The 23119-nt window shown below is 40.2% G+C and overlaps 6 protein-coding genes across 8 annotated transcripts in view; 3 read left to right on the top strand and 3 right to left on the bottom strand.

Moving 5' to 3' along the window:
- LOC126561313 (protein unc-79 homolog) overlaps positions 1–9013 on the top strand; it is a 49395-nt gene extending 40382 nt beyond the window's left edge. The window contains exon 20 of the mRNA XM_050217383.1: positions 8895–9013. Within this exon, the coding sequence (XP_050073340.1) occupies positions 8895–8994 (100 nt within the window). The 3' untranslated portion in view covers positions 8995–9013. The remainder of the gene's footprint in view (positions 1–8894) is intronic.
- On the bottom strand, positions 162–2586 carry LOC126561814 (PP2C-like domain-containing protein CG9801). Its single transcript, XM_050218141.1, has 5 exons — positions 2368–2586; positions 1680–2257; positions 1524–1607; positions 1217–1432; positions 162–1133 (listed from the first exon to the last, which is right to left on the bottom strand). The coding sequence occupies exons 1-5, from the start codon at positions 2499–2501 to the stop codon at positions 175–177; spliced, it is 1971 nt and encodes a 656-aa protein (XP_050074098.1). The 5' UTR covers positions 2502–2586; the 3' UTR covers positions 162–174.
- LOC126563588 (myotubularin-related protein 10-B) lies at positions 3987–7027 on the top strand. Its single transcript, XM_050220234.1, has 9 exons — positions 3987–4113; positions 4223–4274; positions 4339–4487; positions 4561–4713; positions 4850–4974; positions 5051–5285; positions 5399–5629; positions 5739–6455; positions 6603–7027. Exons 1-9 carry the CDS (start codon positions 4051–4053, stop codon positions 7020–7022), a joined length of 2145 nt encoding a protein of 714 aa, XP_050076191.1. The 5' UTR covers positions 3987–4050; the 3' UTR covers positions 7023–7027.
- On the bottom strand, positions 8051–12050 carry LOC126562361 (pyruvate dehydrogenase (acetyl-transferring) kinase, mitochondrial). 3 transcript variants are annotated; one of them, XM_050218835.1, is made up of 8 exons: positions 11847–12050; positions 11038–11245; positions 10750–10940; positions 10481–10642; positions 10109–10405; positions 9911–10020; positions 9730–9828; positions 8051–8125 (listed from the first exon to the last, which is right to left on the bottom strand). In XM_050218835.1, exons 1-8 carry the CDS (start codon positions 11947–11949, stop codon positions 8051–8053), a joined length of 1245 nt encoding a protein of 414 aa, XP_050074792.1. In that variant the 5' UTR covers positions 11950–12050. The 3 variants fall into 3 exon arrangements, with proteins under 3 accessions (XP_050074792.1, XP_050074794.1, XP_050074793.1); XM_050218837.1 differs by lacking the exon at positions 8051–8125 and adding an exon at positions 8903–9062; XM_050218836.1 differs by lacking the exon at positions 8051–8125 and having other exon boundaries at positions 9677–9828.
- Positions 12051–12679: 629 nt separating this feature from the next.
- Positions 12680–13442, top strand: LOC126561226 (succinate dehydrogenase assembly factor 3, mitochondrial). The gene is made up of 4 exons (XM_050217174.1): positions 12680–12768; positions 12842–12951; positions 13061–13232; positions 13321–13442. The coding sequence occupies exons 1-3, from the start codon at positions 12711–12713 to the stop codon at positions 13214–13216; spliced, it is 324 nt and encodes a 107-aa protein (XP_050073131.1). The 5' UTR covers positions 12680–12710; the 3' UTR covers positions 13217–13232; positions 13321–13442.
- On the bottom strand, positions 13259–13937 carry LOC126561225 (dihydrofolate reductase). The gene is made up of 2 exons (XM_050217173.1): positions 13806–13937; positions 13259–13736 (listed from the first exon to the last, which is right to left on the bottom strand). The coding sequence occupies exons 1-2, from the start codon at positions 13886–13888 to the stop codon at positions 13259–13261; spliced, it is 561 nt and encodes a 186-aa protein (XP_050073130.1). The 5' UTR covers positions 13889–13937.
- Between the last annotated feature and the right edge of the window lie 9182 nt (positions 13938–23119).

The following is a 23119-nucleotide window of genomic DNA, read 5'->3' as shown; positions in this document are numbered from 1 at the left end:
TACCACGTGTCCTAATACGCGCAATACTATAGACGAAGCTGAGACAAAAATAATACTTTTGTTAGAACATAACGCATCATGGGTCCATACGTTTGTAAGATTTACTTATGGGAATTTACATGTAGATGCACATATATGCAAGGGTGCGTGAAATGGGCAGTTAAGAGATTATCATTATATAATATGCTCAGCCGTAGATTTCATTGTGCATCTGCGTACGGTGTATGCGACGATCGAAGCGTGATCCAGCTTTCCGGGCAGTAGCGAAAATGTAGTTCCATCCACCATACGCTTCCGTATCACTTTATGTTCGTGTGCACTATGTGGCACTTCTCTGCGACTTCCATCTGGATCGGTTACTATTTTATAGTATAGTTCGCGTTGCTCCAGCAGTTTGCGTTTGGCAGCGGTAATACACGAAACAAAATCGATTAAAAGCTGACATAATTGCTTTGCGTTCGTGCACGGTCGAAGTGAACCGTTAATACCGTACACCAACAGATCCGCTATTCGCAAAAGCGTTAGTACGTGTCTCTGCTGGGCTGTTACTTGTGGTAAAGCCGTAGGAGGCGATGATCTTGCAACAACGTTAGTTGATCGTCTTGCTGCGGCCGCTGGTTCGATAAATGTTTTCGATCGCGTTACATACTTCGAGCAGTAGCTTTTTTCCTGTGGGCCTGCAGTTGGCGGTGGTGGTTTTCGTACAGGTAGAGGAATTTTTCGCTCAGCCCGCGAACCTCCAGCATGATTTGCATTAGCATATTGCTGTTCCATTGCTCCGTTTGTCTGCGCTAATGTAAGCATTGGAGCACTTTTGTTCTGTCTCTTGGGAGCTAATCCTGCTTTATTTTTACGCTCGTAGTGTTGATTCGTCGATTGTTTGTAAGCTAGATTGGTTACATTGCTATTGTTATTATTGGCATTTGTTTTACTGCCCACAGCCTCAGCAAATTTTCCAACCACTGGATCAAAATTATCGCTGATTCCATCCGACGTAAGAAACACAATATCCCCTTCGTCAACATATGACATGGATAGTGTGAGATTGCTCATTTCCGGTTTATCTCCGTACACGGGACCTAAAGCACCTAGCGCGTCTCGCATATCTCGCATAAGACTAACATCATGTGATCCTGGTAAGAGAGAAGAAACCGAAATTTCGTAACTGCACAATTGAAGAAGTAAAAACAATTTCAAAACATTCTGCTATGCGTACCCATTGTTATTTCCCGTACGATATTGTTTTTTGAAAATATGTATCCAAGCGAGTCCCCTACGTTGCAGCAACAAACTACACTTTGTGCAGACGATTCAACGGGTAATACGATGGCGACGGTCAACGTACTCAATGCTCCTCCAACTTGAAGAATGTAGTTATGTGCTTCCCAGAAGCTACGAATCAAGCTTACGAATATTTCTCGGGTCGATGACACTACACATGATGTAAGTCAAAAAGAAAAAGGCCAAGTTGAGTATAAAAAAGGAAAAACAAACATTATGAAGTACAGGCAAACTATTCTCACCTTGGTGTATACCAAAAATTGCCGAATTTAAGTATTCAATCGCACCCTGAACGGCAGATCTAGCTGCAATACGGGCACCTTCGCCTAAGTTAAAATAGATTATTAAGTTATAATTACTATTAGACCATTCCCCACCAATGGGTTACTACCACTTACCCCAGTTGACACCATCTGCCATGGCCATTATACACGAATCGGCTCGAGTTATGATGCCAAAGCAATCTGCAATAGGATCACCAACGTTTCCTGACGTATGGAGATGTTTTTCGTACAAAGACACGGATATACCGTATGCATCTTCGCTTGGGCGGTTCCAGTCAGTTACGTTAGCAATAGGATCGTCGGTGACTTGTTTGTTTACTACATGCTTCTCCCCACTCGCTTGCTTCGTGGTTATGGAATGAGATTCAGAACGCTTTTCAGCAACATACAACGAATGTTGTTTTGAATTGGAATTTGTGCCCAATTCAGGTACGGATGGTTTGGTAGATGGTACTTGTTGCGATGTTGAACCCTGGTCCTGCAGAACATCAATGTAGTCTATGTCATCTTCAATGCCTGCCGTTAGATGCGACTTGGCACGCCTTACTCCCGTCAGACCTTCGAGTGGCCCTGTATAAGAGGCATCAGTTTCCGTTCCACTGACAACGTACCGTTCGATGCGTACGTCCGGTAAATCTTCCGGTAGTTTACCATTGAAAATCGGCGCCATAGAGTCTGGAGGTTCCCATTCCCTACGGAAAGTGTGGAGTGAAGGAATTACAACACATTCTATGCAGTATGTTACATTTACAGCGGTACACTAGAGATGTTTGCCATTTTTATGACATTTTGTGTGTCTCACCCCTCCAGGTATCTGGTCATGAAGCTTCCGGAAGCCATTGAAGAACATTGCTGCACTGGGCTCCGCGGGTCTCGTTCGGACACAAAACTCAATTGACGGAAGTAAGTCGTGACCTTCTGACGAAAGGATGGCATGATTGTCCTTGTTTGTTCACTTAATGCAACTAGAAATTCACTGTGTTTATCAGAAAATGTACAGTATACTCATGGCAAAACACGGATACACACTGCAGTAGCACACACGAATGGTAGATAAAACCCCACAGTGGCATAAAACAACCCAAACAATTTCAATGCGCCATTACCCAACTTCCTTTGTTTGGATTGAGCTTTGCAGAAACTTTCCGACACCCAAAACAATCACACATAAAGGCAAAGTGCTCCACAATGAAACACAAGATATCAAGCACCGAAGGATTGTCGCAGATTGGCAATAGATACGCCTTTTATTTATTTTTTTTCTGGAGTGTTTTCCAATTTTCCTCGTTCTACGCAAACGCTTTTTCTTTTTGACTTTTCCAAAGCACACAGCTGAAAAGTATTGTTATGACAATTGGGGATGTCGACATAGAACGAAAAAAAAAATCAAAACAAAAACTGACAGAGTGCTCCCGCACAGCCCGAGAATGCAGCACAAATTCGGTAAAGAGACTAGATTGGTTCTTAGCTTTGGCGCATGGCCATATTGAATGAGAGTTTGACAACAGCGGGTTCGATAGTGCTATGCAAGGTATATACGTAATAGAGTAAAATGGGTAAAGAGACTACTTGGGCTCATCATAGCTTTAGCGCATAGGTCATATTGAATTATGTTATGCATTATATTGATCATGCTATGCACGTTTTCGCTTAACACAACGGCACAGCGTATACGATTGCACACACATACACTGACAAACCGATCGACTCCACTGAAATATGAAAGTGCAAAAAACGACAACCGATTTTGAGTGGAACTGGCAGCACTGCTGGTGTCAAATTTTTCATTTGCAGAAAAGGCAACCTGCAGCTGAAAAATGTGTTGTGAATTTTGTTTTGTTAATTTAGTAACAGTTGTATGAGGAAATAATAATTACAGGAGAAACATAATATTTTTATCTTTCTTCAATTGTTTTTCATTCAATTAAAAGTTTATTCAATTGATTGAAAATAAGAAAAAAATGAAAAAATCTGTTGGCTTAACAAGCATTGCAAAAATTATCACAGGCTAGTTTCTACACCTGCTGTTGCGAAATTTGACACACGATCGGTTGTCATTTTTAGCACTTTCAATTTCTCAGTTGCATTCTCATGCTGTCTGGGAGCACTTACATAAAAATATGGAAAATTGTGCCCAACCGTCAAAGTGGTCGTAATGCGCCAACCTGCCCTGTGAAAAAGGTCTCACTTTGTGGCGTGTCAGATGAACGACAATTTGTTTTCTCATCTGTTGTTTATCTTGCGCAAAAACTTGTTCTACACATTTTTTATCAACGTTTCGTCTGCTGTCCCACTGGTAAAGGCAGAGCTGATCGATGGAAATTCATCGCGCAGAATTGTATTGATCAGTTGTGCTTATCAATCCGAAACAGTAAAGCTTCGGAACTCTGTAAAAAAAAGTGGTGTGTACTGCGACCGTTTCCGCTGCTTCCCGTTCGATGCGTGCTATTAACTAGTTAATGTATAGAAACACTACACTAGCTGTATGCCAATAATGTCCGAGGGACGCAATAAGACGAAACAGAATTTTACCAGCTACGTAAATCAGGTGCGTGCTGACATACCAAGTTTCCAAGTGCATCGAAATGGTGCATTCTTTCCTTATCCTCTGGGAAATAGGTGGTCGTATCATATTTCTCATGGTCTTCCCATTACAGGTCCCGGAGGAAAACTTTGTCAACGATGACTATAAACCAAAGCTGCTGTCAGGTGTGTGCAACATTGAGTGGTTGGTGCGAGTATGGTCGGTTTACCATAAGTTTTCTCGTTCCAGGAGAACTAGAGGCTGCACGTGCTAATAACGTCTGCATGTACATTGCATCCTACCTCAAAGATGGCAAGGTGTTTGGTGAGAAAACGGGAATACTGCTGATCACCAACTTTCGGCTGTCTTTCGTATCATTGGACATGGATGACGAACAGGCAAGTGTGAAGTATAATCAAGTGTTGATATATTGACCTGATTGTTCCCTTTTTACTCCTTCTCTATGCGCAGCTATCGTTCCAGAGTAACCGATTTCTCGGTTCGTCCGAGGTGTCGCTTTCCAATATCGACCGAATTTATCAGTACGTTGATAAAAAGAAAAGAATTATTAGTCCGCAGTTTAAAAACAGCAGCAAGATTGACAAAATACGGATCGTGTGTAAAGTAAGTGACCAAATGGAAGATGAAGGATTTTCATCTTGTTCATTCTTTTCATCTTTCATCATTCATTTGAAGATGAAGGAGAAGATTATGCTGTATCGAGCACTTGAAATACGTTGTTTATTTGTCGTTATTTTAGAACTTCAAAACATTTACATTCGGATTCCAACTGTCGGAAATAGGGAAAGGCAAATACATCGCTGACGCACTGGTAAAGTTTGCGTTTCCCGCTCGACATAATCTATCATTTTTGTACCGGTTCAAGTGAGTAAAGGACGGTGTTAGCCAATAGAAGAAACTGTATTACTACATAAGTCTTACCGCACGCCATACATTGTAGGGAAAAGTACTACCGCAGCCCTATGAGCGAGGGTGTAAAAATGTATGACAAGAAATTGGATTGGTTCCAAGAGCTGGAACGATGTAATGCAACTGGAGGATGGCGCGTGTATTCTAAAGATTGCCGAGTCTCAAACAGCTCCCTACCTATGCACTTCGTGGTCCCAAAGCATCTTAGTGATATCGACTACGACAACATATCAAAAAGCTTTCGTAATAATCGTTCTGCTATTTGGGTAAGTGTTTCAACGTTAATGTTTATAAGTAATTAGGAAATTCTTATAAAGTAAAGGACCATAAACAATCATATAGACTTGTCTCATGTATTCATAAATTATATGTGTTGTAGGTTTGGGGCTTTAATGATGCAGCCCTGGTTCGTCTAGCGGAGCTAAATCCAGATATTACAAACACAACGGTAGAAAACATTTTGCTGGAACACGTACGGCGTTGCGATCCGCAAAAGAGACAGCCGAGGTTACTGGAGTTGTACAAAATTTTGCCTAGCATACAGGATGTCAATCTTAGTTACATCAAATTGCGCGACCTCTGTACTCCCGACAGCGATCAGCAATTTATGGTGAGCAAAACAAACTCAACAAAAATTGAGACGTTGGCATCAATTTGTTATGGCACTTATTTAACGAGGTAATAGCAGCAACGGGCTAATACAATTGGTACCATTTCAGGCACAGGACGGCCGATTCTATACGCTGTTGGAAAAAAGTTACTGGCTGCTGTATGTTTCGCTTTGCTTGAAACACTCGAACATTGCCGCCAAATTATTACGCGAGGGGCAAACGGTAGTGCTGCAAGAAATCAATGGACGGGATATGAGCTGTGTGATATCGAGCTTGGTGCAACTGCTGATGGATAGTAGCTATCGTACGATACAAGGTTTTCAAAACCTCATTCAAAAAGAGTGGGTCATCCTTGGGCACCCATTTAGTGACCGGCTGGGGCACGTATCTACGGTCAAAATAACTGAGCGCAGTCCGCTGTTTCTTCTGTTTCTTGATTGTACCTGGCAACTGCTGCAACAGTTTCCCGAAGCTTTCGAGTTTTCTGACGTTTTCTTAACCACTGTATGGGATTCACTGTTCCTTCCCATTTTTGACACGTTTCAGTTTAACTCTGAAACCGAACGTTACCAGGCGCTGAACGCCGAACATGTCGTGCTGCGACCGGTTTGGGATTGGGAAAAGCAGTTCGACACTAAGGATCTCGCATTGTTTACCAATCCGCTGTATCGAGCGAAGTGGCAGCACTTCGCTCACTACAGCACTAATAGTAGTCCGTCCAGCACGCAGATTCCGATCGCCAGTTCTTTGTTTGGTACGCGACAAGGGGATGAGTCGAATGGGCATTCGGTGCTGAATGGGGCCGATAAGCTTCAGTTACTGAAGGCAAGTATTTTATCAGTTAAAGAACACAGCGGTCTTTAAAAAAATGGTAAAATTTGTCACCTTAACGAGACAAATGGTTAGAAGTTCAGATTTTTGTTTCAATGTTGTCATTTTTTTATTATATCAACATTTTCTTTCTCCGCGCAGAACGATGAACGATTCCTGGAACCGCAATGTTGCTTGCGTGATATCGAGCTGTGGCAGCAGTGTTATTTTCGTTGGATACCACATCTGGAGGTTAAACACGGTGGCATTGCCCAAACCGATCTGCTGAACCGATTGCTTGCAAATAATATCTACAAACTACGTCAAAAGCTCGGCCAATCTGTAACACCAGATGCATCTAGTGAGCATGTTGATGTGCTGGAGCAAATCTTATCAACAATGATAATACAAACGCGCGATCCAGACGCGGCGTCCGATGCGTCTTTCGTGATCGGTTCATTTTTTCCATTTTCTAGTATAGTGCCGACAGCACAAGCGGTATGCACGGAACTGTTGATAGCGAGCAATGATATAAACTTTTCGCACGATTCAATGTATGAAACGTCTTCGTTAAACGACTGAGCAAAGCTAGGGAGCTACTACGAACATGGTCTCGCTGATATGAATAGCTGGAGACCCAACATAAATGCTATTGAAGAGTATTGAAGAAGGAATAGAAACCACCAGCCAAGAATTGTTAGGAGCAGGATTAGTTATGAAATGGTTATTTTTATTACGTTTACCTCGGAACTAATATTACTAGAAATAAATATTTTATTACATTACTAATAGCTTTAATAAGCCTAACTTTATGCAACCTGTAATACGAAACAAGATACAGGGTTTCCACTGGTTTTATTGACACATTCAGCGCGTTATAGAATCGTTCGACTCGTTCGGCGCGCTATTGACGTCTTCGGATGATTGTATTGATTTGATCGGCAGTGCTATTGACAACCCTTGGTTGGCACATTTTTCTCCTGCTGTTCCTGGGATTCAGTAAAAAGTTGCCACTTGCAAAATAACAATATACCGGCGCTCCAATCGATGACACTTTTATTTTGGCTGTATGTAAATATCACGGGTAAAAAATTATATACATTGACAGCGAGAGAAAAATGTGTCAACCAAGGGTTGTCAATAGCACTGCCGATTAAATCAATACAATCATCCGAAGACGTCAATAGCGCGCCGAACGAGTCAATAGTATGCTCGAACGATTCTATATCGTGCTGAATGTGTCAATAATACCGGTGAAAACCCTGTAATGTGGGGTAACTAAGCTGTGTAGCGGACTTTATCGTTGTCTTGAGGGAAATAAAAAAAAAACTGTAATAATCTACGAAATGTCCGTCTTGTTCGTTAATCTGAGACGGCGGCAATTTCCATTATTCGGCCTAATGGTGTTACTTTAAATATATAATATTCTGTAAAACAATGATAATCAAAGCTTTAATATAAAACAATAAAAATTATAACATTTGAATATATTTCAAAGTTTAATGGAAACCTATATTCATTCGTTCATAGATGTCCTCCAGTTCGTACCAGGTTTTCAGTTATTTTTGCCCTGTGCCATCGCCTTCAGCTTCCTCGGACGGTGAGAGAGATCAGGATGTATTCGTTCCGAGCGAGCCAGCGCGCCTTGTTTGAGCATTCATTTGCTTAGAGTTCATATCAGAATTCTGTAAAATAACATTAACACATCGCTTGAAAATATGCCGATTCCATTAGAAAAATATTTTTAAAGGACAATACATAAAATTACTGACAAATTGAACGTTCTACTCTATGCATGTAAATGCTGATCCCCTTTACGTTATAAAGAGATCATTCAATCGGTACACTTATACATAAATTTGAATTTGAACAAGTTTGTCTTATACTTCGCTCCAAGAGACACTTTGAAGTTATATACACGTTGTTTGGTTGTTTATTGACTCCTTCGGTAGTAAAAAGTCATTCGTCTATAGTTGGATCGGTTTCTGTTTCAAGTGCATGCTGAAAACAAAACTCTAGTGCTGTGTGAAATTGCTTGGGATTGAATAACAAATTTTATTTGAACCAATTACAAATAAAACAACAAGGAGAGGAAAATACCGTAACAGAAAGAAACATTTTCGGATAAACAAAATTTTTCAGCTAGAACTAGCTAAAACGATACGACAGACGAAAAACAAAATTTAAAAAAAAACAGTATTCGAAGCAATCTGCTACTGAAACGTGAATGAAAACACGGCAAGTACAAGAATATAGTAATTATAAACATTTATATTTTTCATAATTTTTCATCATCATTACAAACAAATAAACTAAAATACATACAAAAACCGGATAACGAAACATTAAAGTGGTGTTTCCTAATATCAACAAGTAACTAAAAAGCAATAACAGAAGGCTGTCGAAACATTGTTATAGTAGGTTGACGCCTATTAGCAGTAGCAGTAGTAGTAGCAGTAGTAGAAGCAAGCAGGGAAGAATAGCTTTCATCAAATTGAGGCAAATAAAGGGCGACGATCAGTTGAGATCCATCGTTCTGTCACTTGAGCTCTAAACATCATTATCCTACCATGGTCGTTGTTAGCACAAGTGCTACAACAACCTGTTGGTAAAGTTTTTTCCCTAGTAGAATAGAAAAGAAAGCGGAATACTCCGTAACAATAAAGGATAAGAGGAAGGAACATGTATCCAAACTATAACGGCACAACATAAACAACATTACACCTACCTACAATACTACTATAACCCTATTTTAAATCATATGTGTCCTACCGTTTTTACATTAAATTGCATTGGTAACCTAGATGTTCTATTAGAACTTGATATTGAACTGCAGAGTCCAATCATCTTTGTAAATAAGGCTTTTAAAAATATTGTTTTCTCTCTCTCTCTCTCTCTCTCTTTCTTGTTGCGTATATTGCTAAGGTCTGTGAAGTGGATACTATATAGATATTGTCTCTGTTTATATATATATTATGAATGCTTTTGTGACTGTAATATGTAGAAAGTACAGCTTTTGGGAGGATCGAACCAGCCCGGATTCTCATCCTGGTTGGACGTGATATAGAGCCTTATATAATCATCTGCAATATTCGACAACTTCGGTTTCTACTCATTTGTGTTTTACAACCCAATATCATTCAACATCAATCGGGTTGGCCAAAAACAAGCTTCCAAAACATTTCCAAAATTGTATAGATCAAGTCATTCAAAATGGCGAGCAAAATCGAGATAGCTGACACAGTTGGAGAAATTATATGACTATAGGTTTGGTTTTTTTGCCCTTTACCTGATTAGACCAGTCGCCGGTTGGCACGGTTGCTTTGTAGAATCGCGTGCTGGTTTTATTAAATATTGGGAGCAACTCGTTCGCTTCATCTGAAAATGCCTGTGGTAGAGAAAATAAAATAGAATTAAACCATGCACCATGAATGACGTGTACATAATGAAGATGTGTCGAGGATACATACCTTCAGATAAATTATTGCATCGGAACCGTATCCTTCGCAGGAGAACAGAACCAAATCGCCATGAAAGTATCTAGCATACAATCTAGAGATGGGCAACCCGTATCCGTATCCTATGGTTATTTGTTAAAACAAAAGTACAAAAAAAAAAGCTTAAACTTATCCGCTTGTGAGGACAGATCGGGGTTATTTATGTCATACCAGCCAACGGAACTAAAGGTAAATCTGTTTTCGATTTCGGTGGTTGCGGCGCAGTACTGTACATGTACTTGAACAGTTGATCCACCTGTGACCGTGGAATACCGCCGCCTTGATCGGACATCTTAACGCAGATATCCTCCTTGCCCTTCACGATGGTAACTTTAAGCGGAGGGACATCGTTCTCTGTACCGTGATGTTCCATGACAGCACGCATCGAGTTCTTGAACAGCTCGAATAGCATGTGATACAGATGGGACGGTACGTAGACAATTTTTATAGGATTACCTTTGTCAATCTCTGTCGTAAATGAAAAGAATAAAAACCCATTTTAGTGCAAAAGTAACAACATCAAACAGCTGAGCGTCACCCTACCGTTATGCTCAATGACTTCGAGTTCGGGACTAGCGAGATAGTACTGATCACACAGAAAACGTGCATTTTCGTAAGCATCCCGTACAACCATATGAGGATCGCATAAAGGATCTATACTGCCGATATGGCGCCCAGTTTGGGGTATTTCTCCAAACAGTATAGCTGAAATGAGAGCAACAACATAACACTTGTAAACATTGTTCACTGACCCTCACGCCGTTAGAGAAACAGATTGCCCGGTTTCTAATTTGCATATCGCTGCCACTTACTGTGCTGATTGATGAGCATTCTTATACTGATACGGGACATGTACAAACGATCCAGAAAGTACTGAATCGAGAGTTCAGTCGACGGTTCAATTGCTCCATCACGACTTTCCTTCAGTTCCAGTATGCCTTGTGCCATTGTTTGCACTACATCGGAGTGACGGTCGCGAATCTGGATGAGCGATTTGCAGAATCTGTGTTGCGATGCGAAAGGGATAAAAAGCAAAAACAGATCACACGAAGGAGGATGTGTATATTACGCTTCATTTACGCGTATAAAAATGCCAGTACTTCTCTAGATTTGTTTCCGTTGGGTCAGTTTTTTCGAATGCAAGCACTTCCTCGAAGCTTTTCACGTACCATGCACTAACGAGACCGACCGAGGGCATTCGCAACAGGCTTTCGGGTAGCAGCGTGATTTCTTTCATAATATTTGCCAACCGAACAGGTAGCTCTTTACGGAGAAAAACAAAAGACTTTCGGGGACATGCATTTAGCCCTGCAGGAAAACAAAATGGGAAGAAATTTTGTCTTGTTAAAAATAAGTCTGGAACGAAGCATTTTGGATGCTATCTTTAGTAAACATTATGGCGTTTTTTCTATCAGAACGAAGACAGAAAACAAACTATACATATTCCGACTGGCGTGCGTCAATCGCGTCCATCAAAGTCATCTTTGCCCTGATGATGAAGAGTCAAGGCGAAGAGTATGTACGAGCAGGGAGGTGACAGCCACAGGGGAATATTTGAGATGGCTTAGCAACAAAGTGCCGTACCGTAATGAACGCTCCAACGAGTGTAGCAATGTATTACATTACATGCATCTCCTTTACAGTTTTCATTATTTTCATTCACACATCAATTACATCACTGTTTATGTGTTTTGTTAAGTAGTAAATACTAATATGATCATTATCAGACATATTTCAGCATATTTCCTATATGCAGGTGTTGACCCTTTATAGAACCGGTCACTACAAATCTATATTGTGTGCGTCAATTGCCACCCCGCACAGCTGAAGATCGTTCTATATGGCTATTCATAGTAAACGATACATGCAAGACAAATGCCCGAACTAAACCAAATCATGAAATACTTACCAAAATCGATAAATTGCTTAATGCTCAAAGGTGATGGATTAAACTGGGAGTAAAAATCCAACATCTTATTGATGTTGGACAGCCGCACAGGGAAAAGCTTCATTTTCACGGCGCGGGTGTTCGTAAACTTCGGTGTCTCACAAGGTCACTGATAGAACACTGTGCAGCTACGAACTCATCTGACTAGATTCAGAGTCAAGAGGCGTAGGTCCATGCGAGATTCACTACTGTTCGATTGCAAGAACCACTGCAGTTAACACGCACACAACGATGCAGGCCGGGTGATAAGTTGTCGCTGTCGCTGTTGATAATAGCTGTAATACATCTGATATACTTTTCTTTGATAGTTTAATAACTGGTTCAATGTTTACCGATATTGCACGATATGTGTTGATATTGGATGTTTTGCCGTTTGCTAAGAGGTTGTCAACTGTGATTGGTTTTGACATTTACCAACTGACATTTGGGTAGCAGAAAGATGTTCGATTTTAGAATCATGCTTGTTTCCTATTTTATTTCCATATTTCATAAAGGTTAAAATGAGTTGGTTAAGGATTGATAGAACAATTTCCAGCGTTCGAAAAGATTAAAACCCAGATTTGGAGATAATGTAATTGGTTTATAGCAGAACAGGTTTTCTCTGGTAACAAAATCGATAGAAATCCACCAACTAAAGCAAACTTGTATTGAAAAGAGCCTTAATAGTGATTATTAAATCAATTTTATCAACAGGGTTGAAACATGTACATGCAATTACCTTGGTCGAGTATGAAAAATTAGATCGTATTGGCAACACTGGCAGTGTTTACGTAATTCTGACAGTATACAAAACACGGTATTGAAACCGCAAGATTTGGATAAAAAATGAACCACGTACAAAAAGTCAGAGTTTTGTACAAAACTATACTTCGTTTACATCGCGGTAAGTATCCTATTTATTGACCGAAAGAGATAACATTATTGATATTACATTGGCATTGGATTCTATGCATCAGGCTTACCGGAGTCGCTGCAGGAACTTGGCAATAACTACGTCAAAGACGAGTTTAAACGACATAAAAATTGCTCACCAACAGAAAGTCAGAAGTTTATGAGCGAATGGGCAGTAAGTTGATGCTTGTTAGCATTTTATATTTTCACGTTTCCATAAAGCATAATTATATACATTCCCGACATTGATGATACATGCTGATACATTTTTATAACTCTACTAGGGATATGCGATTAATCTGGCACAACAATTAGGCTTGCGGGGAAAGCCTGGACCGATTGGAATGATAGGAGAAGATTTAACACCAAGTCAACTAAACCACTTTCGCGACGAACAGATTGCACAGCTGTACGAACTTTTGCAAGAAGCGAAGCGATGAAAAATGACTTTGGAACGTGAGTTTTGTTGTGTTAATTGTCCGTTAATTTTTGTTCTCATAAATCTTGTACACATACTGGATTCCGTTCTCTTCCTGGACGTCAGCCGGAATATCTGAATCATTGTCCACAACCACGAATGTTTTAGGCATTTCTGGGAAGAATGCATCACATTCGAACTGCTTTTTGATTTCCGTCAAATACACACGATGGCAACGATCGGATTCCATCGCTTCCTTGTACACACTGTTGCCTCCAACTACCCAAATGTTTTCAATATCCTTGCCGTAGCTCGTCGTATCAAGCTTGAGCAATGCTTCTTGAAGGCTGCCGCATACAAGCACGTCCGGGGGAAAGGCATGCGAAGAGGCATTGCGCGTTAATACGATGTTTAATCGATCAGGCAATGGCCTCTTGCTCTCTGGCACGCCAAAATAAGTTTTTCTTCCCATAATCACTGCATTTCGTTTGCTAGCATCTTCCACTTTTTTCGTTGTTCGAGAAAAGTACTTCAGTTCTTGCCTACAGGGGAATGATCCATGGAGAATGTATTAGGTGCCAAAGTGTAACTAACAAATGGGATCAACTTACTTTAGCTTCCATGGTAAATCTCCGTTGATTCCAATACCCCGATTCTCACAAACTGCTACAATACAGCTGAATTTTTTAGCCATAGCAGGACGGCAGATTAGAGCTGGGTTTAATTTAGTTTCAGTAATGAAGATCGCGATGGTTGAAGGTCTCGTGCCTGTTTGTAATATCAACAGGTTTATCGCTTTGACAGCTTGCTATAAAGAGAGAACAACCGATGACAGTTGTGATCGAGAAGTTGAATGTTAATTTAAATTTAAATTTGTGCCGTTGCATACACACTTGTAGAAAAAAGAAGATGAACAGCACAAATGAGCCGAAAAGATAAACAATAAAATTGTTTTGAACGTTTTGTTATTGAATGCATTATTGAGAATATTAAAATTAATTCAAATATTTTCATGTAATGATGGAATCCTTTTTTTTGTTGATTTCACGTTGATTAGAATAACAGTTCAGTAACGTTAGAATAACATTTTGCTTTGTATTTGTGTTCGTTTCCACAACTGCATCAAATTCTAAAGGCTCGTTATGGTGAATGATTTGTTGGCATCTTCTGCTTCTTGGCTTATCGATTTCAGGTTACGTCGACTTCAGGATCAGGGGATGTTTTTTCTGAACTACTCGTCTGACAATTTCTTCCAGTGACAGCTTAGTATATTGTATGCAAGCGTGCCAGAGCATTTATTGTTGGATTAATCAGAAGATCAATTATTCGTGATGGAGCTCAAGCGTGACAGCGTAATTGCTTTATATTTGACTGGAAAACCCCAAGTGGCTGTCGTTAGAGCCCCCCAGCATCTAAATGTTAATAAACTATTTGTGTCTCGTACCATCGCTCGTTACCGTGATACTGGTAGCGTAGCCCGACGTCAAGGAAGCGAATAAAAAAAAAACAGCAATATTGCCAGATATGGTTCGAAAAGTAAAGAAGTGGCTTGAACGAAACTCGCCTCGCAGTGGCCGACAAATGGCTCGTGAGCTTAACCTATCGCAATATGCCATTCGGCAAATATTGGAAAATGAGCTTGGACTAAATCCTTTGAAGTTCCAAAAAGTGGAAGATCTTACCGATGCACAAAAAAAGTTAGACTCTCAGGAGCTTAGTAATAGTTGGCTGAAAGTGGTGAATTACCGAATTTGGTTTTCTCTGATAGGAAACCATTTGTTATCCAGCAGTTTGTGAACAAACAAAACGATCGTGTTTACTTGCCAGAGAGGTCAGATGAAAATTTTCAACCACGGTTGGCCACCAGAACTCAAAAGCCGGCCATGGTGATGGTGTGGGCCGCCATAACTACCGAAGGTCACTCACCGACATAAACCGGCGTATTCATCGACAGTGGGATCAAAATAAATCTCGTGCAAATCTATCGTGAAAAAGTTTTGGAGCGAACTCTGAAGCCCTGGGCACGCAAACATTTTGGCCGCAGACTTTGGACATTCCGACAGGACTCAGCACCATCGCACTCAGCAAGCGCCGCCCAAGAATGGTTACGAAATGGTTCCTCGTTTCATTTACTCCGCAGAATGGCCACCAAAATCACCAAATGCCAATCGGTTGGATTATTGTGCCTGGGGTATTTTGTAAAGTAAGGTTGGAACTAAAAAATACCATATGTTGATCGATCAGTTCAAGCAAGCGCTTCGCTGGGTATGGACCAAAATACCGCAGAGCCGCTATCGAGCAGCATGCGATGGCTTTTTCGGCCGTCCAAAGGCCATAATTCGTGCGAAATGGTCGAACCAATTCGAACAAATCCAAATCGATTACGAAATTTGATGTCATGTTTGACATTTTTATGCTTTCATTCATTTAATTAAAAAATTAATACAAAAAATATGAATTGTTACTTTGTTGCAGTGTTTCATCTTACCCTGTTGATTGTAAATGCTGATACCACGAAGTTTGATGGTAAGTCCTCACACGAAGGAACCGATGTCGAATCCCATCCGGAAACGTTTCCCCGCACGCAAGCCTGACCATACAACTACTAGTAATTTAGGTCAAGGAAGCCAGAAATAGAAGCCTAAGGTTTTCTGTAAATCAGAACGGTTTAGATTTTGGATTATTCGTGTATTTATTTTATTACTACTACCTTTTTGGGTTATTGTTCCTCGAAGATCGGAAGGGAATTAGGGATAGAGAACAAATATCAGCTTAAATTGGAGAGTGCTAGCGCGAGTCCCATTTACACTTTACAAACAGCGTGTCCTGTAGGAAAGTAGGGAAATCTAGTACAAAAATAAAATCAATTCTAGCGTTGGAAAAGGGATCTGCCCAAACCTATAGAGAATTTTTTGTTTGAATTTCAAAATTGATTAATTGGTTTTTTTTATGATCTTAAGAGGCTTTGGTCCGTTGGTGTAGGGAACAGCAGCGCCGATCTTCAAACGGCAGGACAGGAGTTCAAATCCCAACCGCACCGTCCCCCCGTAGAGAAGACTGACTAGCCAACTACGTGGGTTTATCTAGTGAAGATGATCTTATTGTGCCACGGCCATGTTTTCATCAGAATGGAAAAAGAGATTTAAAAATCTTTTTAATGATTTTTTGAATTATGCTCAAGTTCTTTCAAAATATTCTAACTAATTTAAAAAAAATGTGGTCAATCACGTTGGAAAATGGCTTCACAATCATCATTTTTACCTGATATGCAATAGCGAGTGGTCTTATTTTATTGCCGGTCACTGCATATTTTCCAAATAAAACATAATTAAAACCCTAAATACAGCAAAAATGCGGGCGTCATAGAATCAGATCGGAGAGGAAAGGAAATAGAGGACAGAGTTCAAATCCCATCCCATCCCAGCTAAAAGGTACAGTTAAAGAAGACAGTTTGACCAACTAGAGAAAAAAAAAAACATTTAGATGGATTAACCGTTACTAGAAAAATATATGAGAATACAGAACATTTGAAACATATTAATCAAGAAAAACGTATTATTTTACCGATCGATTATCAAATGAAATAAAAACCATATGAATCATAAACCGGGTCGCACTTTATGACATCATGACATACATTTTTTTAAACATTCTAAAACAACAACTTATTTATTTTTTATTTATATCATATTATTATGACTTGCCGCTATATTGTCGAAAAGCAACGACTTGGTTTTGTAAATTTTTCTATAAGTTTTAATATCCATCCATCGGTCTATCACGGTTTGTAGAAGGAAAAGCTTCGCAACCAATGTGAGTCTTATCTGATTTGTAAGTTAGTTGTAAGCAATACGGGTATGGCAATTATATAAAAGATATATAGGTAAAATAGAGTATACGAGTCTACTATAGCAAATCTTTTTTTTATTTTTATTTATATTTTAATGAGACGGTTTACCGCCGTGTTGTCTAAATATCACTGTAAAAACAAGAATAAAAATAGTAATTTATCGGAACAGTACATAAAGCTATACAATAAATGTGTTTCTTCTTCAGCATTCATTTCTTATGTATGGGGTTTTCAACGATTTGAATGGTTTCGATTTGTTTTACCTGGACAAAGAAAGGAAAGAAGGAAAAACAAATCGCTTTAATCGATTGCACGTAAACGAAACGTTTCTCCCAATACACATGAAGGCAAAGTAATACAAATGATATAACTTAATAAGAACAACTTATCGATTGGCTGTGATGGCTCGATGGCGATACAGGAAAAATTACCTTACTGATGGTTGAAAACAACACAAAAAATCCCTGGTGTGCCAACCACATGTAAAAAATCTCAAACAGGAAACCCTATCATTATAACAAAGTACATACTTTTTGAAGATAATTTTTCGGTCTATTTTTCAAACGAAAGACAGACATAATGTTTAGTAATCATTTCGCACATTTCGTGCGTCATTGTCATTATCTAGATGTTAGTTGAAACATTAATATGAATTGTTGTATTGAATATAGGAACGAACGCAATGCGAAATAGTTGAATTGTGCGTCTGAAAAGCAGAAAAGCTTGCAATAATACAAGAAGTCTCACACAAATAGCACAGCATTGCTGTGCGGTAGCAATAAATGTGGTTTTGGAAAAGCTAAGATCACCCGCTGGCTTAATTCTATGTTTTATGACAACACGTTAAACCATGAAGCCATTAGTGAAGAATCCGACGATCCAGCACAGCTTGAAGGTACTTTGTTTCGTGGTAATGAACGCACCGAAAGAGGCAAATTTGCTTGAGAGTTTCAAGCAAGAGCTGACGAAAGAACCAACTTTTGGAATTCGGGAATGTCCCTCCGACAGGTAGATCGATTCGCTTCCTTGCAAGGATGAAGAGATTCTTTTTGAGTATTTTGCCTTTTGCCCCTCCCGTTTTCGGCTTAAACAACCAAACAAAGACCTGGCCCTGGCAAAAGAATCATGCTCGTAAAGGAAGCATAGCCCAACCCAGCAAATAAAAGATAATTGACAGGAGACCATGGGATTGTGTGCAAGCAAGGTTTTGCTAACAACACCACATAAAGCTTGATGAATAAAGCAGTCTTTAAGGACACTAATTTGTCATAGCCCGCAGAGATTTCCTCAGCAGTGGTAGCTGTAATCAAACCGAGCGTCAGCATTGGTAAATATGTGCTAATTTATGATTTCCCACCCGCGCGGCAAACAGTGCCCTCCGGGTTTCTCACATCTCAAAACCCAATCGGACGAAGGTAGGCTGAAAGAATTGACGAGAAAAACTGTCCTAACTACAAGGACCACACTTGACTTTTATCGTCCACTTTCAAATCAAAACCCGCCAGTGTGTGACAAATTTTTTTTGCCAAATATAAATATGCGCTTACCACACCGATAACGGTTGGCTACATACAAAAGGGACGTGCTTGCATAGCAAATTAAAGCTGGAAACATGTTTTCTGAATACAACAACAAAAGATTTATTTATTATAACTTCGGACGATGCTCGATCCTCCGATAGTGTAATCTTCTTCTTGGCCTAACGACCGTCAGGTGACGCCGGCCATCGAATGGCTTACTAGGCTTGCCGATACTACGTAGCTGGATAGTCAGTCCTCACTACGGGGGGACGGTCCGGTTGGGATTTGAAACCCAGTCCTTATCCTTATTAAAAGCAATCCTCAACCTTGAAGAACAATATTGCTTTGTATTTGTAAATAATTATTAATTGAGAGATTCTTTTAAATCTTCGTTACTTTCGGCCAACGGTACTGCTTGTTCTATCTTCGTTGACCACGTTTTTCAACGAGCAATTATCATTCAGTTGCTTGTTGGTTAAATTAAGACCTCGTCGTTGGGCTGCTGCTTTAACGGCTAAGATGGCATTCAACAGACAGCGGAGGGTTGTGGCAAATTTAAAAGTGCCTGTTTGAATCGCCACTTCTTCTTCGTGCTTGCAAATTCACGATTATCGCTTGTTTTCCATAGACAATGATCGTATGTGGTAACCACAGCCACCTCACCATCAGTATACGGCTGTACGAGATAGGCGATTGTGCAGGGATATACCGTTTATTTAACGTAATTGGGTCGTTGTGGTCAATCAGTTGCTTCAAACAACAGAACCTGGAAGCCGGTAGATAACCATCTGATGGGGAGCTAAATGTCCTACGAGGCAATTATTGAACTACGATTGGGTGATTTGAAATTATTCCCGAACCGAACCACCACGTCCAACGCACTTCATTTGTTCCCGCTGTTGGTTTTTTGATAAATCGGTTGCGAACCCCAGCCTTACTGCATCCGGTCTGCAGCCTTGCATGGCAGCAATTTAGCTGTAAAAGCTGTAAATTTCCCACCTACGCCACCGTTCCCAATAGCAATTAGCAGGGCGAAAATCTTTTGTCACCACGTGTACTGTGTGCCCCGCGTTGCGGGCAGATGGTACGTACAATCGCTTAAACTGGACAGCTTGGTGACGACGCTAGCGGTGTGGTGTTTAGTACATTTTCATTGCTTTTCATTTGGCTGTAATAATTTCTCAACCACATTCCGAGTGCACGGTTATGTGAAGCTCGTTTATGTAGCGTTTAATTTGATCGGAAACAATTACGAACGAATTATGCGTGATCCAATCAGATGATGGTACACGTAGGGTGTTCCTGTACGTCCTGTATAATGTAGTACGTATTTGTTGGGGAACATAGATCGCTTATTTTGTCGATTTCCTTTTTAAAAAAGTAAAACAAATCACTGGCAGACAGATTTAATGAACGAAAGTGGTTTTGCGTTTTGCGAATGAATCGATGTACGTTTGTGAAATAATACACACTATAGGAAGCAATAGATGATTTATGGTATGCACGGATTCTATGTCAGACTGCAGATACGCTTTGCAAACACCGACATCTAGTGTTGGGTCAAGTAGCTCTTTTCCAAGAGCGGAGCGCAACGCTCTCGCTCTCGAAAGTTTCCCGTACATTTGAGGTAGCTCCGCACAGAGCGCTGCAAACAGGAGCGATTTTGCGATGCGCTCTGAGAAGCGGAATTTCGCACAACATGGAACGCTACACAAAGGTGGGGAAATTTCGCACGATACGGTGCGCTCCCTATTGACAAAATTGAGTTAATAACCACTACTGACGGATATGTCAATGCAAATTGGCCTTACCCAACCAAAACGAACGGGGCAAAACAGCGTGTGTCTTGCTCTAAATCGTCTAGCTCACTTGTTTACACTTATGTACGAGTATTCTGTGACGTCATGAGGTTTTGGATTTGCCGTAACCGTACGATTCTGTGTTTCGTTCACACTCGTATAACTGTTTCATTCGCACTTACAGACGAGATAGGCCGAGCAATGTTTGTTTGCCAACGATATCGATGTTGTGTCTAGATCGTATCGATGCATTGGTTTTACATTTCGCTCAAACTCGTATGTCATTCCTCTCGCACTCACGGACAGTATAGACGGAGTAAATTTTTGTTCTGAAAGGTATCGATACATGTGTGTATACGCCGGGTGTTTTCCCTTGCTTGCACTGCTATACCTCACACACAAACGCATACATACACGCCTCGTACCTTTAAACGCGTAACCGTCTGAAATCACGCCAGACGGCGGAGTAAGTGAAAGCGAAAAAAATATGCTGGTGCCATGAAGTTTGTAACTCTTTGATATTAGAAGAAACATATATTTTTTAAATACAGGAAAAATCATTATCTCACAAAGTATTTAGTTGTTCAGTTCAGTTTTAATAGGTGTTTATTTCTTGGGTGTTGGTCCAGCTGAGAGATCTTTGTAAAATAGTGTTATTTGAAAGTGTTGTTACCGTTTTTGTAATGGCTGACTTAAAACGTCTGCGCAAATCTGGCATGTTTTATCGCCAAGCTGCAAAGTATATGGCGCTGGAACCTACGGGAAAGGATAATCAGGATGCAGGACCAAGCCAACCATGTTAGTTGACTTTATTACACAAGTTTAACGAATATAAAGTTCGATTACATCGTAGTGTTATTGTTATATTATTATTTACAACATACCCAAAATATAGCCACGAGCAATTTAAACCATGAAATGCAGCGCACATCGCCAACCCCAGAACAAAGTCCAGTACCAAATATGAACCAGACCGAAGAAGAATATGTCGAATTGGCTGACTACATCGATTGCTGTTCTTCCTGTGAGATGAGAATGAAATCAACACTGACGATACGTTCAATCAAATTATCGATAAAATGTCAATAGTTGATGGAATTCGTTACTGCGCGCTTTCCACCAACGCGTCGCATAGCTCCATAAACATAATTTGAAAGCTTTTTAAAAAAGCCAACGTTAAAGTTCCTTTAACCGCTAAAACTTTTCTGTGGACAAATCGGAATCCTTCGACGGACTTTAGTACTAACAAAGTAGTTAATACAATTTTTCCCACGTTAACATACCTTTTGCAATTGGAACAGTATTTTCCTTTCCAGTGTCAGTAGCTAACGCACAATATTTCAATATATTTATAAAAAGCTGTTTAAACCATACAAAATGCAATTTGAATGCTACCTTTCGATCGATCCTTGACAAATTGGTTGTACTCAGATGAAAACGTCATATCATCTGTTTCTTTGTCCAGCGGCATTTTGCTTAAATAGTAAAAGATGATAATGAATAAAGGCGATGCATTACAACACGGTCCACCACGACGATTCTTAACAAAACCATGGATCATTGAAACTCAACAATGATATTCATTATAGTTTGCTAGTTTTGCATTTACCAAATACAAATACAAGAATGTACACAAAAAACACATTTTCTTTAACTTGCGATCCTATATAGCGCATGTAAAACAAAACCTACTCCGATCCACACTAGATTATCACGACTAAAAAGGACCATCGCATCACCGCCGCAGCAAATCATATGGTAAATATGCATTATACACTAATAATCACAGTTCAATTCTCACTTCTCCTGCTCACCTCTAGATATCCAGAAAAAACAGTACTGCATATTTCAATCTCTTCTCTCTACAGTTCAATTCTCACTTCTCCTGCTCACCTCTAGATATCCAGAAAAAACAGTACTGCATATTTCAATCTCTCCTCTACACACAGGCTCAAAAGCAGCTACCTTGATCCATAAGAGAAACAGAGCAAAAAGCATGGAAGAACGAACAAGCAGTGCGAAAGAGAAAAAAACAGCATACACAAATCAATTTTTTTGCACATCTTCTGACGTCAAAAATTTTGTGACGTCATAATTTGTGGTAAACAAAATTGCCCCATCCGTTTCTGACTACGGGGCAATTATCGTGGCAAAAGTAGGGCCCCATTTTAGCCCCATTCTTGCAACGACTTTACCTATTTTGTTGTGCTTGGGTACTGAGGGATATGTCAATGCAAATTGGCCTTAGTAGTGCCTTAGTTGGCAGATTTAGTCATAAGCGAGCGCTCCGTGTGGTGCGAAATTTCGCTCCACGGAGCACATCGCTGAATTGCTCCTTTTCTGTAGCGCTCCGTGCGGAGCTACATCTCTTTAGCAGAAAACATCATCAACCGGCTGCAAGCCTCAGCAGCAGCCTCAACGCACCGACTGGCGAACAACCTAGTATTTAGATGATAAGTTATTTTGTAAAGTAGTTTGATTGCAGCCTGAGGAAACATCTCACCTCAAAAAATCCTGTCGCGACGGTCTAAGCTGGGACTGTCCCAGTACTCACATACGCCTCTGTGACATGGGCCCAGTCCAATACAGACGAAGCCCTCTTAGCCGCGTTCGAGAGGAAGATACTCAATGACGAGCTGTACGAACTTTATGACGACCTCACCGTCGTGCAGCGAATTAGGCTCGCCAGGCTCCGAAGGGCTGGCCATGTTATACGCACGGCACCAGACGACCCAGCTCAGAAGGTCCTTTTAGGT

This window comes from Anopheles maculipalpis, chromosome 3RL (genome assembly GCF_943734695.1).
Source record: "Anopheles maculipalpis chromosome 3RL, idAnoMacuDA_375_x, whole genome shotgun sequence".
Lineage (NCBI taxonomy): Eukaryota > Metazoa > Arthropoda > Insecta > Diptera > Culicidae > Anopheles > Anopheles maculipalpis.
This window is presented reverse-complemented; position numbering and strand designations above follow the sequence as displayed.

Coding starts and splice junctions, on each gene's coding strand:
- LOC126562361 (XM_050218835.1), bottom strand. CDS start 11,949: ATGAAGCTTTTCCCTGTGCGGCTGTCCAACATCAATAAGATGTTGGAT. Junction 11,246..11,846: donor TAAGCAATTTATCGATTTTG/GTAAGTATTTCA, acceptor GTTTTCCTGCAG/GGCTAAATGCATGTCCCCGA. Junction 9,829..9,910: donor ATGCAATAATTTATCTGAAG/GTATGTATCCTC, acceptor TCTCTACCACAG/GCATTTTCAGATGAAGCGAA.
- LOC126561814 (XM_050218141.1), bottom strand. CDS start 2,501: ATGCCATCCTTTCGTCAGAAGGTCACGACTTACTTCCGTCAATTGAGT. Junction 2,258..2,367: donor ATGACCAGATACCTGGAGGG/GTGAGACACACA, acceptor CACTTTCCGTAG/GGAATGGGAACCTCCAGACT. Junction 1,433..1,523: donor AATTTTTGGTATACACCAAG/GTGAGAATAGTT, acceptor CATCATGTGTAG/TGTCATCGACCCGAGAAATA.
- LOC126561226 (XM_050217174.1), top strand. CDS start 12,711: ATGAACCACGTACAAAAAGTCAGAGTTTTGTACAAAACTATACTTCGT. Junction 12,769..12,841: donor TATACTTCGTTTACATCGCG/GTAAGTATCCTA, acceptor TCTATGCATCAG/GCTTACCGGAGTCGCTGCAG. Junction 12,952..13,060: donor AGTTTATGAGCGAATGGGCA/GTAAGTTGATGC, acceptor TAACTCTACTAG/GGATATGCGATTAATCTGGC.
- LOC126563588 (XM_050220234.1), top strand. CDS start 4,051: ATGCCAATAATGTCCGAGGGACGCAATAAGACGAAACAGAATTTTACC. Junction 4,114..4,222: donor TTACCAGCTACGTAAATCAG/GTGCGTGCTGAC, acceptor TTCCCATTACAG/GTCCCGGAGGAAAACTTTGT. Junction 5,630..5,738: donor ACAGCGATCAGCAATTTATG/GTGAGCAAAACA, acceptor GTACCATTTCAG/GCACAGGACGGCCGATTCTA.
- LOC126561225 (XM_050217173.1), bottom strand. CDS start 13,888: ATGGCTAAAAAATTCAGCTGTATTGTAGCAGTTTGTGAGAATCGGGGT. Junction 13,737..13,805: donor GATTTACCATGGAAGCTAAA/GTAAGTTGATCC, acceptor ATTCCCCTGTAG/GCAAGAACTGAAGTACTTTT.